The sequence below is a fragment of the Oncorhynchus mykiss genome, chromosome 6 (genome assembly GCF_057628025.1).
Source record: "Oncorhynchus mykiss isolate SJ-2025 chromosome 6, ASM5762802v1, whole genome shotgun sequence".
Lineage (NCBI taxonomy): Eukaryota > Metazoa > Chordata > Actinopteri > Salmoniformes > Salmonidae > Oncorhynchus > Oncorhynchus mykiss.
This window is the reverse complement of record NC_143027.1, coordinates 50967249-50985569: the sequence shown is the minus strand read 5'-3', so window position 1 is coordinate 50985569 and position 18321 is coordinate 50967249. Positions and strand designations below refer to the sequence as shown.

Sequence of the window (18321 nt, the reverse complement as noted above, 5' to 3'; positions counted from 1 at the left end):
TTTGTATAAATTAAGCATAACATTGAATATGTAGGTAGGCAATATGCATCAAAAGCATTGGAAAATAAGCGCACTAAAGCTTAGACTTTGGGCCAGTTGGATAGTGTTTGAGTGTAATAAGCATGTCTTGCCAGTGTCGCTGTTGCATTTGCTCCTGAATTATACAACCATTTGGGCCAGTCTCGGGAGGACTACAGACCGCAGGCACGTACTAAGGTTAGTGGTTGAAAGTGCTTTATTCCGTTGGTTTTATCTAGTGACACTCGATATAGGTTACATGTCGGGTGAAAGCTATATAATTGTTTTGCGTGACAAGTTGCATTTGTTTATATATATTTCCTCTCGTATCGCCTATAGCTTAAACATGGAGTTGTGACATAACCGGAGTCCTGTAGCCAAAATAATAATATTTGTCAAAAGCAGTACAGCATTGTTATAGTTGCCGGACAGGCAACATCTTAAGAATCTTGAAATATCCATGTGTTTAAATGATTGCAACATATCTTTTGAAGGGGCTATCTATGGCTACCAAATATAAACAAAGTTACATCATGTGAAAGGGCATTATTAAATTTGATTGACGTCGGATGGACCAATGAGAATGTGGAAAAAACACCTACTGTAGCAGTTAGTCTGCACTTCGTTGTTTCATAGCTAAATTCTACAATTCTAACTCTGTCACTGTTGTGGGGTCAAAGTCCCATTCCAACAACGAGAGTTTGCGTTGTACACAGCGTCGAGTTGTACAGCAGACTGTTCTTAATTTCTACCGAATCAGGAGTTGTACAGCAGACTGTTCTTCATTTCTACAGAATCACACGTGGTGGCTAACGGAACCATTGCGGAAAATCTAGCTACAATTCGACAAATATACTTTCTACTGAGCAATACATTACATGATGTTATACAAACATGAATTGTGTTATCAGATAGTAATTTTGCCCTCGTAGAACATAGATTACAGCGGCTGGAGGTTCTGAGTACTGCTGTTTTCCCGTTCAATTTGATAATTATTGAACCCACCTGGTGTCCCAGCTCTACAAGTCCATAATGGGAAGAATGGCATTTTTTTTCATATACTAACTGGCCACTAGACTACAGAATATATAGCAATAACTAACGTTAGCAATGGGAATATGACATGAGAGAGGAGGGGAAAGAACAAAGTCATTGGCTGCTTAGATTTCATTTGTATTATTTCTTTCCTTTAAAAACACCAAAAACAAAGAACCCTCTCTGTTTTCTCTTCACCACTCCTCTCCTACCTTCCCCCTAAATGTTTTCTCCTTTCTCTTCTCATGAAAAGTAAAAAATTGTGTCTGCAGATGGATATGTTAGACCTATCCCCTATGAAATTGTGGGGATGTTTGGATAGGCTTAAGTAGTATGCTAATAGTTAAAACAACCCTAACCCTTGTTTGATTGGTTAGTCTGTAGTCCTATATGTGCTTTATCTGCTGTATTTAGATGTGTGTGTGTGTGTGTGTGTTAACTCCCACTGATGTAACTTTTTATTTTATTTCTTTTTTATATTTGTGTGTTTTTCTCCTCTGCCTCCTATTCTGTGAGGGACAGACCACACAAATCAAATCAAATCAAATTTTATTTGTCACATACACATGGTTAGCAGATGTTAATGCGAGTGTAGCGAAATGCTTGTGCTTCTAGTTCCGACAATGCAGTAATAACAAGTAATCTAACTAACAATTCCAAAACTACTGTCTTGTACACAGTGTAAGGGGATAAAGAATATGTACATAAGGATATATGAATGAGTGATGGTACAGAGCAGCATAGGCAAGATACAGTAGATGGTATCGGGTACAGTATGTACAAATGAGATGAGTATGTAAACAAAGTGGCATAGTATAGTATAAAGTGGCTAGTGATACATGTATTACATAAGGATACCGTCGATGCTATAGAGTACAGTATATCCGTATGCGTATGAGATGAATAATGTAGGGTAAGTAACATTTATATAAGGTAGCATTGTTTAAAGTGGCTAGTGATATATTTTACATCATTTCCCATCAATTCCCATTATTAAAGTGGCTGGAGTTGAGTCAGTGTCAGTGTGTTGGCAGCAGCCACTCAGTGTTAGTGGTGGCTGTTTAACAGTCTGATGGCCTTGAGATAGAAGCTGTTTTTCAGTCTCTCGGTCCCAGCTTTGATGCACCTGTACTGACCTCGCCTTCTGGATGATAGCGGGGTGAACAGGCAGTGGCTCGGGTGGTTGATGTCCTTGATGATCTTTATGGCCTTCCTGTGACATCGGGTGGTGTAGGTGTCCTGGAGGGCAGGTAGTTTGCCCCCGGTGATGCGTTGTGCAGACCTCACTACCCTCTGGAGAGCCTTACGGTTGAGGGCGGTGCAGTTGCCATACCAGGCGGTGATACAGCCCGCCAGGATGCTCTCGATTGTGCATCTGTAGAAGTTTGTGAGTGCTTTTGGTGACAAGCCGAATTTCTTCAGCCTCCTGAGGTTGAAGAGGCGCTGCTGCGCCTTCTTCACGATGCTGTCTGTGTGAGTGGACCAATTCAGTTTGTCTGTGATGTGTATGCCGAGGAACTTAAAACTTGCTACCCTCTCCACTACTGTTCCATCGATGTGGATAGGGGGGTGTTCCCTCTGCTGTTTCCTGAAGTCCACAATCATCTCCTTAGTTTTGTTGACGTTGAGTGTGAGGTTGTTTTCCTGACACCACACTCCGAGGGCCCTCACCTCCTCCCTGTAGGCCGTCTCATCGTTGTTGGTAATCAAGCCTACCACTGTTGTGTCGTCCGCAAACTTGATGATTGAGTTGGAGGCGTGCGTGGCCACGCAGTCGTGGGTGAACAGGGAGTACAGGAGAGGGCTCAGAACGCAACCTTGTGGGGCCCCAGTGTTGAGGATCAGCGGGGAGGAGATGTTGTTGCCTACCCTCACCACCTGGGGGCGGCCCGTCAGGAAGTCCAGTACCCAGTTGCACAGGGCGGGGTCGAGACCCAGGGTCTCGAGCTTGATGACGAGCTTGGAGGGTACTATGGTGTTGAATGCCGAGCTGTAGTCGATGAACAGCATTCTCACATAGGTATTCCTCTTGTCCAGATGGGTTAGGGCAGTGTGCAGTGTGGTTGAGATTGCATCGTCTGTGGACCTATTTGGGCGGTAAGCAAATTGGAGTGGGTCTAGGGTGTCAGATAGGGTGGAGGTGATATGGTCCTTGACTAGTCTCTCAAAGCACTTCATGATGACGGATGTGAGTGCTACGGGGCGGTAGTCATTTAGCTCAGTTACCTTAGCTTTCTTGGGAACAGGAACAATGGTGGCCCTCTTGAAGCATGTGGGAACAGCAGACTGGTATAGGGATTGATTGAATATGTCCGTAAACACACCGGCCAGCTGGTCTGCGCATGCTCTGAGGGCGCGGCTGGGGATGCCATCTGGGCCTGCAGCCTTGCGAGGGTTAACACGTTTAAATGTCTTACTCACCTCGGCTGCAGTGAAGGAGAGACCGCATGTTTTCGTTGCAGGCCGTGTCAGTGGCACTGTATTGTCCTCAAAGCGGGCAAAAAAGTTATTTAGTCTGCCTGGGAGCAAGACATCCTGGTCCGTGACTGGGCTGGGTTTCTTCCTGTAGTCCGTGATTGACTGTAGACCCTGCCACATGCCTCTTGTGTCTGAGCCGTTGAATTGAGATTCTACTTTGTCTCTGTACTGGCGCTTAGCTTGTTTGATAGCCTTGCGGAGGGAATAGCTGCACTGTTTGTATTCGGTCATGTTACCAGACACCTTGCCCTGATTAAAAGCAGTGGTTCGCGCTTTCAGTTTCACACGAATGCTGCCATCAATCCACGGTTTCTGGTTAGGGAATGTTTTAATCGTTGCTATGGGAACGACATCTTCAACGCACGTTCTAATGAACTCGCACACCGAATCAGCGTATTCGTCAATGTTGTTATCTGACGCAATACGAAACATCTCCCAGTCCACGTGATGGAAGCAGTCTTGGAGTGTGGAGTCAGCTTGGTCGGACCAGCGTTGGACAGACCTCAGCGTGGGAGCCTCTTGTTTTAGTTTCTGTCTGTAGGCAGGGATCAACAAAATGGAGTCGTGGTCAGCTTTTCCGAAAGGGGGGCGGGGCAGGGCCTTATATGCGTCGCGGAAGTTAGAGTAACACCACAAATATAATAGGATTTTGAGAGTTTTCTTTGTCAGATGCCATATTGTAGAATGGAAATGTTTAATGTACCATAGATAATCATAGAAAACAATCTTTATTTTGATAGTATTCAGGAATAATTTCATTGCCTACAGTATGGTCTGGTTTCCCAGACTCAGATTACACAAAAAAATCATGCTCAATATAAATTCAATATAAAATGGTTTATTTGTCCTGGACTAGGTTTAAGACAGAAGAGGAGAAGAAGAGTGTGAGATGGAATATACAGTATTTAGCTTAGGTACAAGCATGCTAGGGGGTGCAGGGAGGGGCTAGGGGTAGGCACGCCCAAGGGTCCTCAGCCCCAGTCCAGGATCACCAGCACGTCCAGGTAGGCATGGGCCAGGCACATCCAGGAGTTATTAGATGTAGAAAAGGACAAAAAAAGGGGGTTAGTGGGAACATGCTTTTTTACATCAGATAAGACACAGTACACCGGCTGAGGCAAGCTGATCAAGGCCCGTAGAAAAACATAAACTATTGCAGCATAAACAACGGAGACTGGAACAGGGGGACCGAGAGACAATGTGGCCCCTTCCAACGCCACCCCTGCTTGCAACAAGCCAGGGACTCAGCCCCCGTAATAGTCAGTGGTATGGAATCCCAGTTGAGAGTGTGGAGCCGACCAAGCAGAGACAGCAAGGATAGTTCATCAGTCCAGTACCTTGGGACCTGATGCCTCTGCTTGGCTCTCAGCATTAAGGAATTAGTGAACTAGCGCCCTGTCCAGGGGGTATGGTTTACTTGTACATCAAGCTGCCTTACATGACAGATACAGGATATAGACTTCTGCCATATGGGCCGTTCATGCTCAGACAAGGATTATTTGTCCAAGGCGTAGGTACGTAACGTTACTTACAAGACTGAAACATCTGATTCTCTCACATAAGAGGTCTGTAGAAAAAAAATCCCTGTATTCATCTGTTTTCTTAGATATTGGGGGAACAAGGAGTCCTGCATCTTGTGGTTCTCTTCTGTTGTCCCTTTCTAACACATACCCTTCTGCAATAGGTTAATTAGCAATCAGACCACACATAAAATGATTCGAATCTGCACCAATTTTCAATATAAATCCACAAGAACATAGAAGGTTAGCTGATAGGCAGCGGAGAGGCTAGGTGCATCATTGAGCAGCTCAAACAGCTCCCCTATTGATCTAGTTTAGGCCATACACATTTAATTTACTATGTAATGGATATATAATAGTAAAATTAAAAAAATGGTGATTCATTGAATTCATATGATTCTTTTGTGATGAATTGAATGATGTGCTTCGCCATTGTAGTAGTTGTGGGGTTCGGTTAAATAGCGATTCATCAAAATTATCATTTGTGAATCGCAAACAGTGACAGGAAAATATTTAGCTGTCTTCCTTTCAAATTCTATATATTTTGTACATAATTAAGTTGATGGTAGTCGTCAGCCTGAAGTAATTACTTCTAAAGACAATCGGCTCTGTGATCCATGCTGAACATTTTTCTAACTTTTTCCCCAAAAACCTTCACAATTAAATGTTGACTTCTAAGTAGGCCTACCTGGCAGAATAATATAATGAAGATTTGTATCAATCAGGCGCACATTTGTTTTGCATACTCTTCCATCACATGTGCAGTACAGATACCTGACAGAAACACCTGACACCAATATAGTGGATTAGGGGGGTATCCTGACTGGGACTCAAACCCTGGTCCCTGTGAATGTCATTCCAAAACCATTATACTGTTACAATCTTTGCTATATGAGCCATGATCGTTTGGATAGTAACCAAAAGGTTGCTGTTTTGAATCCCTGAGCCAACTAGGTATGGCCTTAAGGACATTAAAATGATCATACCTACACTAGCCTACAACACCACAATGCAATGAATATTTGCATTATTGTTTTCAAGTGAGTACAATTCTTGTCTAGGCTGTAAACTGCAGTGAAAGTGTAATTTGAATAATGGCACAAAATCCCTGTTATTTGAATGTTTCATTCCATTTGGACAGTTGTGGGTCTACTCTTGACAGATTAGAAAGTCTAGAAGGGCACAGTGCAGGACAGTCTGTATTTTTGCTACTGATACTGATGTGCTGTTTGTTGCCGATCATCATTCTCCCAAGTCGTCCTATATAGTGCAGCCACATAGGCCTATGCTCCCAGCAGGCCCATTTATTCATGAAACCTGAACACCATTCTGCCTCCTTCCCGATCCGAGCAGCTCTTCCTTGACCTAGAACCTAATGCTTCAATATAGCCTAAATATTTGTTGTTTACCTTTTTATGTGTGGCATAAGGCTACTTCAGAAGTCTCCTGTAGGCTACCTGCACATGTTCATCCACTCAACTCTAATATAATTCTAGCATCCAAAATGCGGACCAGCCATTCGATGAATGGAAAGTGACATCTGTTACACCAAAAAGTTTGACATTCGGAAATTGTCAAGCCAAACCTTTGATACGGAGTAGGGAGTGATGTATTTTATTTTTTGTCGAGATAGGGTATGTCAATTTGATTGTGGTGTTGAAAACGCAAACCATGAAGAAGCGCTCAAAGTCGGGTAATCGGTATGCAGTTATGCGTTGCTTATGGTAGTTGTGGTGCATTGGCACAGAAACCTGATGGCGGAAAATCATTGCATATATTTTATATAATTATAAATATAGCATCAAAATGTTGAAAATTGGATTTCTCCCTAGCTGATCATTGTCTGCAGCCTGCTCTGATCAAAGTGTAATGAGACAGGCAGCGAGAGTGAGGTGATGGTCGGCGAACCCTCAATCATCTGGTTCGTAGCCCTGTGTGGAATCGACTGTGCCACAAAACCATGCTGAAATGGTCAAGTCAATATCCTCGTTTATAAACACAGGGTTGCTACCGTTATTGTTATTTGTGGTGGTAATCATTATTTTTGAGTTAATTCTGAGGGGAGAGCGTTTGCAATTTTTTGACATTACAAGGGAAGGGTCATGTTCAAATATTTGTAACATTGGAGAGTAGGGTTGAGCGATAAATCAATATCAATAATTATTGAGGAAATTACTTCCCTCAATAACGATATAAAAACGTTTAGATTCATTTTCAATAATGTCGATATAGAATAATTAGGTACAGCAGTCCATTTCACCTCTGACACAGCAGGAACGTGCGGAGAAGTGACAATATGCACGTGGAGAGGTATACGCCCACTAAAAACAACTTAGCACCTCGAGTGATTGAGTAGTCACTATTAACCACAAAAAAGGTGTGATGTAGGTGAAAACAGTGGCAGTTATAGCCATGGAGAAGGAGCAGCTTCCAACAAAGAAATTATTGATTAAAAATGGTTAAACTGTTTCAGTAATTTGGAAGTGGTTTGGCTTTTTGAAGTCCGACAAAGAGCAGAGCAATGTCCGGTGCAAATTGTGCCATAGACGGGGGGCTAAAAAGTCTGGTAATACGACAAACCCTTTTCAACATCTGAAGCAAAATCACTCTTCGGAATGTGCAGGAAGTTTCAGTTTGCTCCACGGTATTGATAAATGCCCCTCAAGCACCAGCCAATCTAGGCATGTTTGCCCGATAAGCAGTCAACACTGACAGCGTTTATGCCCTACAAGCAAACATTGAAAAAACAAAGACATCACTTATGCTATTATGCATCGCATTGCTAATGACATGCCTATAATTAGCATAGTCAAAAAGGAATGTTTCAAGAGGCTTATCAATTTAATTGACCCCAGGTACGTGCTCCCTGGCCGCAAACATGGATTGATAAATTTTCCTTAAAGTATAATTTTATGTGTACAGTGCCTTGCGAAAGTATTCGGCCCCCTTGAACTTTGCGACCTTTTGCCACATTTCAGGCTTCAAACATAAAGATATAAAACTGTATTTTTTTGTGAAGAATCAACAACAAGTGGGACACAATCATGAAGTGGAACGACATTTATTGGATATTTCAAACTTTTTTAACAAATCAAAAACTGAAATATTGGGCGTGCAAAATTATTCAGCCCCCTTAAGTTAATACTTTGTAGCGCCACCTTTTGCTGCGATTACAGCTGTAAGTCGCTTGGGGTATGTCTCTATCAGTTTTGCACATCGAGAGACTGAATTTTTTTCCCATTCCTCCTTGCAAAACAGCTCGGGCTCAGTGAGGTTGGATGGAGAGCATTTCAGTTCTTTCCACAGATTCTCGATTGGATTCAGGTCTGGACTTTGACTTGGCCATTCTAACACCTGGATATGTTTATTATTGAACCATTCCATTGTAGATTTTGCTTTATGTTTTGGATCATTGTCTTGTTGGAAGACAATTCTCCGTCCCAGTCTCAGGTCTTTTGCAGACTCCATCAGGTTTTCTTCCAGAATGGTCCTGTATTTGGCTCCATCCATCTTCCCATCAATTTTAACCATCTTCCCTGTCCCTGCTGAAGAAAAGCAGGCCCAAACCATGATGCTGCCACCACCATGTTTGACAGTGGGGATGGTGTGTTCAGCTGTGTTGCTTTTACACCAAACATAACGTTTTGCATTGTTGCCAAAAAGTTCAATTTTGGTTTCATCTGACCAGAGCACCTTCTTCCACATGTTTGGTGTGTCTCCCAGGTGGCTCGTGGCAAACTTTAAATGACACTTTTTATGGATATCTTTAAGAAATGGCTTTCTTCTTGCCACTCTTCCATAAAGGCCAGATTTGTGCAATAGACGACTGATTGTTGTCCTATGGACAGAGTCTCCCACCTCAGCTGTAGATCTCTGCAGTTCATCCAGAGTGATCATGGGCCTCTTGGCTGCATCTCTGATCAGTCTTCTCCTTGTATGAGCTGAAAGTTTAGAGCGATGGCCAGGTCTTGGTAGATTTGCAGTGGTCTGATACTCCTTCCATTTCAATATTATCGCTTGCACGGTGCACCTTGTGATGTTTAAAGCTTGGGAAATCTTTTTGTATCCAAATCCGGCTTTAAACTTCTTCACAACAGTATCTCGGACCTGCCTGGTGTGTTCCTTGTTCTTCATGATGCTCTCTGCGCTTTTAACGGACCTCTGAGACTATCACAGTGCAGGTGCATTTATACGGAGACTTGATTACACACAGGTGGATTGTATTTATCATCATTAGTCATTTAGGTCAACATTGGATCATTCAGAGATCCTCACTGAACTTCTGGAGAGAGTTTGCTGCACTGAAAGTAAAGGGGCTGAATAATTTTGCACGCCCAATTTTTCAGTTTTTGATTTGTTAAAAAAGTTTGAAATATCCAATAAATGTTGTTCCACTTCATGATTGTGTCCCACTTGTTGTTGATTCTTCACAAAAAAATACAGTTTTATATCTTTATGTTTGAAGCCTGAAATGTGGCAAAAGGTCGCAAAGTTCAAGGGGGCCGAATACTTTTGCAAGGCACTGTAGCTCACATAATTAATAAAAAATGTAACTTTTATTTAACTAGGCAAGTGTCACGACTTCTACCGAAGTCGATGCCTCTCCTTGTTCGGGCGGTGCTCGGCGGTCGACATCACCGGTCTTCTAGCCATCATTGATCTATGTTTCATTTTCCATTGGTTTTGTCTTGTCTTCTTACACACCTGGTTCCAATCCCATTCATTATATGTTGTGTATTTAACCCTCTGTTTCCCCTCATGTCCTTGTCAGAGATTGTTTATTGTTATGTTCGTGTTTCATGGATTGGTGTGCGACGGGTTCTTGTACCCACATTTATTTTATTATTGACTTTGATTTTGGAGTTTGTTTTACGTTATTAAAATACTCCATTTATACCAAGTTTGATTCTCCTGCGCCTGACTTCCCTGCCACCTACATACACGACGAGTCAGTTAAGAACAACTTCTTATTTACAATGACGGCCTATCAGGGAACAGTGGGTTAACTGCTTTGTTCAGGGGTGGAATTACAGATTTTTAACTTGTCAGCTCGGGGATTCGATCTAGCAACCTTTCGGTTACTGGCCCAACGCTCTAATGCTCAGGCATTAGGCATTCTTGAGTCTGAAGCAGATATGCACCTTTTAAACATTATTTGATAATTATCGTTATCGAATGAAAAAATATATAGATCGTGATAATTTATTTGCCATATCGAACAGCCCTATTGGAGAGGGTGGTGCATTTTTTTTGTGGTGCATTTTTTTGGTGACAACTCCAGCCAAGCTTTCCCTTAAGGGTATAACATTACAATAGTATAGCTAATAGGCTATGTGTTTGTAGATCATCAGAGGTGAATGAACTTACAGCAGCCAAGGTGATAATGGAATTTTAAAGTTTAATTAATTGTATAGAAATGCAGCAAATGAGCTTCAACTTTCCAAACCCAAATTATGACCCTGAATACCAGTCAGTTAATATGATCTTCATGAATTATGAAGCCTTTGTGCTTTATGTGCTTATTTTGATTACATAAATGCTTCAAAATACTGAAAAAGTGATGTCTGTAAAAGAAAAGCGCTCTACAAATGTAATTTATTATTATTATTATTATTGTTAGCTGATGAAGATTATCTCATAGAACAAAACATATAAACTCTCCTAAGCCTGTGTTTCCACAGACCTTATTTTCGGCGTTTATCCAAAAAACCTCCGAAACGCCATTCATTTCCCCATAGGCTTTGGCCAACGATCCATAGTGGAGTTAGCCTCCTTTGGTGCTTACAAAAAGACGCCATTACTACTGCTCTCTATACCGCTTTCACGTGTTAGTCAGAACTAGGACATTTCCAACTTTGAACTCGGCACAACCAGTTAACAAGTCAGAAAGTTGTGAGGTTCCTAGTTCCGACCAGCACGTGAACGCGGCATTAATCCCAGTTAGTAAATTGCTAGACATAGGCAAATTGCTGTAGGCCCACTTCTTTTATTCAATCTCTGTCTCAAGTAACCAAATATCACATAAACACATGAGTAAAGATTTGTTTAATTAAACCTTTATTTATCCAGGAAGTCCCATTGAGAATACTCATTCAGAATACCTATTTTACAAGGGAGACCTGGCCAAGAAGGCAGCTCAATAAAAACACATACAGTATATTAAACACATGGCAGTGCATACACAGCATAGCAAAACATAAAATAAACTATGTTCTATCATATTCATACAGGTATACTATCACACTCAAATGGCAAATATTCAGATGAGTCCCAAAGAGGAGCTGTTGGAGAGATTCCTGGATTATGTTTCCAGAGGAGACCTGGCAAAAGTCTCTGGGATGATCTCTCATTCCAGCTTTTTGGTCAATGAAAGTGGGGAGAATGGCTGGACTGCGTTGATGCTAGCTGCAAGGAATGGACACACTGATATTGTAGACAACCTACTTTCAAATGGGTAAATATCAAAACATACTGAACAAAAATTACATGGATACATGAGATTATTACAGCTGTTTTACATTGTCTAAATATAACTTTCTAAGTAAGTAAGTGAGAACTATTACTCCATTGTGTATGTTTTTGTTGTCACAGGAGATTGTAGGTCTATTAGGATAAAATCATATTTCAAACCAGTAATGATGCGCTCATGGAATGTCAATCTTGAACACTACAGATATATCATAGAAATCAAGTTATTTTTGTATTTGAAAATGGCATGGGATGCATTTGTTTGTTTATGTTTTGATGTTTTTACTTTGAGTATTCACATCTTAGAAAGTGTGCCTTTAAATGTCTAAACATATGGTTAAAATAACAGCAGGGAAGGGGCCTCCCGGGTGGCGCAGTGGTTAAGGGCCACCAGAGACCCTGGGTTCACGCCCAGGCTCTGTCGTAACCGGCCGCGACCGGGAGGTCTGTGGGGCGACACACAATTGGCCTAGGGAGGGCCTGGCCGGATGGATATCCCTGCCTCATCGTGCACCAGCGACCCCCCCATGGTGGGCCGGGCGCAGTGCACGCCAACCAGGTGCAAAGTGTTTCCTCCGACACATTGGTGCGGCTGGCTTCCGGGTTGGATGCGCGCTGTGTAAAGTGGGTTGGTTGGGTTGCGCATGACTTACAACCTTTGTCTCTCCCGAGTTGTAGCCATGAGACAAGATAGTAGCTACTAACAATTGGATACCACGAAATTGGGGAGAAAAAGGGGTAAAAAAAAAAATATATATATTCTTAAATAACACACCTGGCAACCTTGGTTGGCGTGCACTGCGCCCGGCCCACCATGGGGGTCGCTGGTGCACGATGAGGCAGGGATATCCATCCGGCCAGGCCCTCCCTAGGCCAATTGTGTGTCGCCCCACAGACCTCCCGGTTGCGGCCGGTTACGACAGAGCCTGGGCGTGAACCCAGGGTCTCTGGTGGCATAGCTGGCGCTGCATTACGTAGCAAAATGTTTCCCAGTTTTGTAATGAAAACAAGAGTATACGAATTCAGGTATGTCCCTCCCCATTTTGTCCTGTTTGCTTCCATTTGCTTCCATTTGGTTCCTAGTGAATTAATTACCTGAAAACGGATGATTAACCATGTAAACATGAAGGTAACATCAGTGTGTACTGATCACACTTCTCTTTCCCTCAAGGTGTGATAAGTTTTTAGTCAATAAATCTGCTCAAACTGCCTATGACATTGCCAAATTCTGGGGACACCGACATATTGCCAGGTTATTGGCAAAGACTGAGAACAAATGTCAACGGATTCTACCCAGCGACAGAATGGAAGAGCATGAAAACTACTTCACCAGAGAAGTTTTCAACAGAATGAGTGAAAAGAGGCCTGACAGCAAGTGGCTAGAAGCAAAACAGTCTTCTCCAGACACAGTGTTCATCTTGTTCTTTAACTTGAATCCTCTTGTGTCTGCTTCCGAGGAGAGCAAAACAGCCCATCCAGGTATAAAACTGTGTAGACTTGATGCAAGCTCAGTTAATAAAGAACTACTTCAAAAATCTGGAACAACAGTCATCTTCCTCGGAGTAGAGAAGCAGAGAAGCTCTTCATCCTCTCCTCCAAAAGAAGGGAATGAACCCACTGCTTGGTTTGCTCTCAATACTGATGACAATCCCATGGATCATCTCCAACTCACAAATCCAAATAGCTTCTTCCTCAAACCACCCATGCCAGGTCTTCTGAAACTTAGTGAGGCTGAGGCTGGTGAGTATTTCTCTGGGAGGTTCTTCATCAAAATATTATTGAAACAGCATACAAAATGTGGACCCCCCCAAAAAAAAAAATATGATCCCTTTTCCCCTCAGGAATCATAGCTCAAGCTAGCTCTGTCCTCGCTTGGCACAACCGATACAGCTTCTGCCCAACATGTGGGAGTAACACCAATGTGGAGGAAGGAGGCTATAAGAGGACCTGCATCAACAAAGACTGCAGAAGCCGACAAGGCATCCACAACACTTGTTACCCACGAGTTGGTAAAGAGCCTCCTGTTTTTGAATTTGTTAATTGAAACTGAACTACTGCATGTTTTTTTCTCTTAATCATTATTATAATGTTCTAACCTCAATATCAGGTCAAAATGATCTGACTTATGTAATGTGTCGTGTTATGCATGCAGATCCTGTGGTGATCATGTTGGTCATTCACCCAGATGGCAACCAATGCTTATTGGGCAGAAAGAAGACTTTTCCTGCTGGGATGTTTTCATGTCTTGCTGGATTCATTGAACCAGGTAGTTTATCTCAACATACTAAACAAAACACTTAATATTTTGTCTGATTTTGGAGTGTGCAGATAGATGTCAGTGACATCTCTCTATGCAGGTGAGGCCATTGAGGATGCAGTAAGGAGAGAGACGGAGGAGGAGAGTGGGGTCAAAGTGGGTCCTGTTCAGTATGTGTCATGTCAGCCCTGGCCAATGCCCTCCTCACTAATGATTGGATGCCTGGCTGTTGCCATGTCAACAGACATAAAAGTCGATGAAAAGGAAATTGAAGAGGCTCGTTGGTTTACACGGCAACAGGTAAATGCTAGTTTTCCTAATCTGTGATAACATAGGCCTAGATGGAAACAAAACATCACCTGAATGTAATAAGAGGTGATTGAAGTCATGTAAACTATGTCAGTGAACTTGTATTGTTACAATGTATTAACTCAGTGCTATGTCTGTGTAATGCAGGTTATAGATGTCATTGTCAAGGGAACAAAACCAGCCTTTACCATGCCGCCAAGACAGGCCATTGCACATCAGTTGGTGAAACATTGGATTGGTATGAGCTCAAATCTTTAAACCTAATGAAGGGCACTTCTCCAGGATGGATTACACCACTAAATGTAATTTGTAATGAAATACAATATAAAAATCTATGAATTAATTATCAAAACATTCTCATGTCTGATTTTCCATCCAATCAAAGTAGTGTTTACTATAACGCCTAAGGTATTATCACATTTAAGACATTTTAATGGTTGTGTAAAATTGTCATAAAGTGATCAAAGTAGATTTTTATTTTATTTCCACTATGCCTTAGATATGAACACGACTAATCTATAATTTTATATGGAATACTTTTTCATCATTGCAGTATTTTAATTGGAGAAAAGTATGTCAAGAAAAAATAGGCATTTTAAAGGGATAATCGACCCCCAGAAAAAAAAGAAACTCCAGTCAATTTTGTGAAAGCCTATGTTCCATCAGTGAGTACAATAAAAATCTTACCCATGATTTAACTTCTAAGTGGTCCGTCTGTGAAATTAGGAAATTGTGTAGGAACGTGTAATAGCTACATGGTTCTCGTCACTGGAGATAACACACTATCACATTTCATAACACTTAGAAAAAAATACCTGCACTTCAGATCGCCAAATCAGCCAATAGATGGTATGTGCTTACTTGTCTAGAACACATCTATCCGTTTATATGGTCATTACAAAGTATATATTTGATCTAAACAGTGTACCAAATTATTCAACTCAGTTTTTTGAGTACCATCTCGCAATGCGCTTTTTGTGTCGGAGAAACATGGGAAAGGGCCGTTGTTGCCATAGCAACATACTATATCCACTGCTCTGGGCAGAGGCGAACTGCAAGTTGAACTCTGTGACATGGACTCCTAAATTAATTGTTTGTTTAGGCGATTTTACAGTTAGCTAGCTACTTCACATTCTGATATTGACTTTGGTATTATTGTGTCTACCGACATTTGCTAGCTAGCCCAGAGAGAGAGAGCATTTGGTTGTGTAGTCAACTTGAGCTGCAACAGATTTCTACAATGATTTTCGCATGTTGCTACCAACCTTCTAATTTAAACATTTTTTTTTTAAATTACAAAAATATTGTTTTCACATATAAGTTATTTAACACTGTTAATCATAGGAATTCGTGGTTTTATCAGCAAAACAGCAGCCATCTCCTTCGGCACCATTATCATGATTGGACTATCATAATTTTTTTAAATGACAATTCCCGGGCAATTGTATTCACTCAGAAAAACATCTCAGAATGATTCAGGAAGATATTATTTTTGTTATTCACTATGGATGTCTTGACAAGATGATTCAATTCAATCAAATATTTGTCATTTTGGTATAGAATTCTGGAATTTTTGTTTGTGTATAAAGTATTTGGCAACAAGAATTAAAAAAAATTCACAATAATTTCAATGATCTTGTTATCATTGCAATAGTAACATTCTTCATGTCAAAAACATAGTGTTGAAAAAGGTAAATAAGTATTCTGCAAGGTTTTTCCAAAAATCTATCACAGATTTACATTCATAGAACAAGTGAGTCGGATGTTCACCTTCTTTTTAGCAGAAAATGCAGATATCAACAAATGTGGACAACAGAATTACATGGATATATCTTATGTAGAGTTTTAAAGTGCACTTCCTTAAATGTGTATATATATACAATAAGGCATCAAGCAAGCTTTTTTCCAGACAATGTCAGGAATAAGCATGTTCCGGGAAATGTCTCCCCTAGGCATAAATTGTTTCTGTGAATGGAAAATGCGCCTTGTGTATTTGTTCAACAAGATTTCTCATGTAAGCCCACACCTTCCAAACTGATTTCTGGATAAGTTCTGTGATCATCACCAAAGCTAAGATGAGTTTTCATTCGTGTAGTTAAACCACTGGGAATGGCTTTGATCACAGAAATAAACTATCTGAAAGGTATTGTAAACTCATTCAATGTTATAAATTGTTCATATGAAAGAATATTACCCCTGTTGTCAAAAATACATATTGTACAGGCATTCAATTAGTGCTTGCAGTTGCGTCACAAATCACTTAGCAACCGCACCAAGCATCAGTCTGGAAGTCCTCCAATCGTCTACATGGCTTGCTGCGTTTTGCTACCACCCGAAACGTTTGACTATTATTTCGTTTTTCTAAGGACCCAGGCTAACTCAAATGCTAACATGTAAGTTATGTTTGCTAGTTAGCTAACTTTACATACTCTATAGGTACAGTAGCTAGCTACGTGAATTCACCAGCTTGCTAACTTCATTTTAGCTAACGTTAGTTAGCTATCTTGTTGTATTGCCGTCCCTGGAGGGGGTGCGTCACCTGAGTGGGTTGATTCACTGATGTGGTCATCCTGTCTGGGTTGGCGCCCCCCCCCCGGGTTGTGCCGTGGCGGAGGTCTTTGTGGGCTATACTCAGCCTTGTCTCAGGATGGTAAGTTGGTGGTTGAAGATATCCCTCTGGTGGTGTGGGGGCTGTGCTTTGGCAAAGTGGGTGGGGTTATATCCTTCCTGTTTGGACCTGTCCAGGGGTGTCCTCGGATGGGGCCACAGTGTCTCCTGACCCATCCTGTCTCAGCCTCCAGTATTTATGCTGCAGTAGTTTATGTGTCGGGGGGCTAGGGTCAGTTTGTTATATCTGGAGTACTTCTCCTGTCCTATTCGGTGTCCTGTGTGAATCTAAGTGTGCGTTCTCTAATACTCTCCTTCTCTCTTTCTCTCTCTCGGAGGACCTGAGCCCTAGGACCATGCCCCAGGACTACCTGACATGAGGACTCCTTGCTGTCCCCAGTCCACCTGGCCGTGCTGCTGCTCCAGTTTCAACTGTTCTGCCTTATTATTATTTGACCATGCTGGTCATTTATGAACATTTGAACATCTTGGCCATGTTCTGTTATAATCTCCACCCGGCACAGCCAGAAGAGGACTGGCCACCCCACATAGCCTGGTTCCTCTCTAGGTTTCTTCCTAGGTTTTGGCCTTTCTAGGGAGTTTTTCCTAGCCACCGTGCTTCTACACCTGCATTGCTTGCGGTTTGGGGTTTTAGGCTGGGTTTCTGTACAGCACTTTGAGATATCAGCTGATGTACGAAGGGCTATATAAATACATTTGATTTGATATTTATCATTCTTACTCCAAATGCATTTGTAGTTAGGTAGCTAGCTAACAGCCATGGAAGAGGGTGAAATAATTAGCTAGCACTGATTAAATAAAAGCTGAAATATATCATTCTCACTATTATTATTATTCTGACATTTCACATTCTTAAAATAAAGTGGTGATCCTAACTGACCTAAGACAAGGATTTTTTACTCAGATTAAATGTCAGGAATTGTGAAAAACTGAGTTTAAATGTATTTGGCTAAGGCTAAACTTCCGACTTCAACTGTACTTACCAGTGATGAAATGATAGTAGCAGGTCTGGTACTGGCAGCTGTCTGGGTTAAAGTCTTGACAATAAAATGTGATTTAATTTGACGGGCCAAAAGGTTTCTTCGCCTTTCTGACAGTTGTTGAGTCTCATCTCATTGGTATCAACAATGGTATTTTTAGGATTGCAGGGAATCTGTAAGCATATTTTTGCCCGTTGTCTTTCCTGTCTTGTTAGAGCAGCCAAATACTACACTGAAAATGACCGTGGTGATGAATCAACTAGTTTAGGCACTGTTATTATGCAGTTTGGGGTTTGGCACTGTTATCATACAGTTTTGGGTAGCCACTGGGCTGTTTTCGTTGAAGGAATGAATGACCACCAGGAGGCATCGTACGTCAACTTCAAGCCCTCTATACAGGTAATATAAATTACTATGCAATACAATTACTGACAAGTTATTTAAGAGCTGCAGCTACATCTATTTAATAAAATATTTTAACTGTCCCTTCTCAGTGTGTATTATCCCCTTCATAATTTTCTCTATCAGTGATTCCATAGTATATTATTTTCGTATAGGATACCATCAGTCAGGTAAGATGAATTCAGGTAATTATTTATATACATATTTAAATTGAATTAAACTCCCC

The 18321-nt window shown here is 41.4% G+C and overlaps 1 protein-coding gene across 2 annotated transcripts; it reads left to right on the top strand.

Moving 5' to 3' along the window:
- The first annotated feature begins 59 nt into the window (after nt 1–59).
- On the top strand, nt 60–17788 carry nudt12 (nudix (nucleoside diphosphate linked moiety X)-type motif 12). 2 transcript variants are annotated; one of them, XM_090238169.1, is made up of 8 exons: nt 60–216; nt 11282–11505; nt 12691–13259; nt 13361–13528; nt 13672–13785; nt 13877–14076; nt 14233–14323; nt 17031–17788. In XM_090238169.1, exons 2-8 carry the CDS (start codon nt 11300–11302, stop codon nt 17042–17044), a joined length of 1362 nt encoding a protein of 453 aa, XP_090094295.1. In that variant the 5' UTR covers nt 60–216; nt 11282–11299; the 3' UTR covers nt 17045–17788. The 2 variants fall into 2 exon arrangements, with proteins under 2 accessions (XP_090094295.1, XP_021462445.1); XM_021606770.3 differs by lacking the exon at nt 17031–17788 and having other exon boundaries at nt 71–216; nt 14233–14778.
- The last annotated feature ends 533 nt before the right edge of the window (nt 17789–18321 follow it).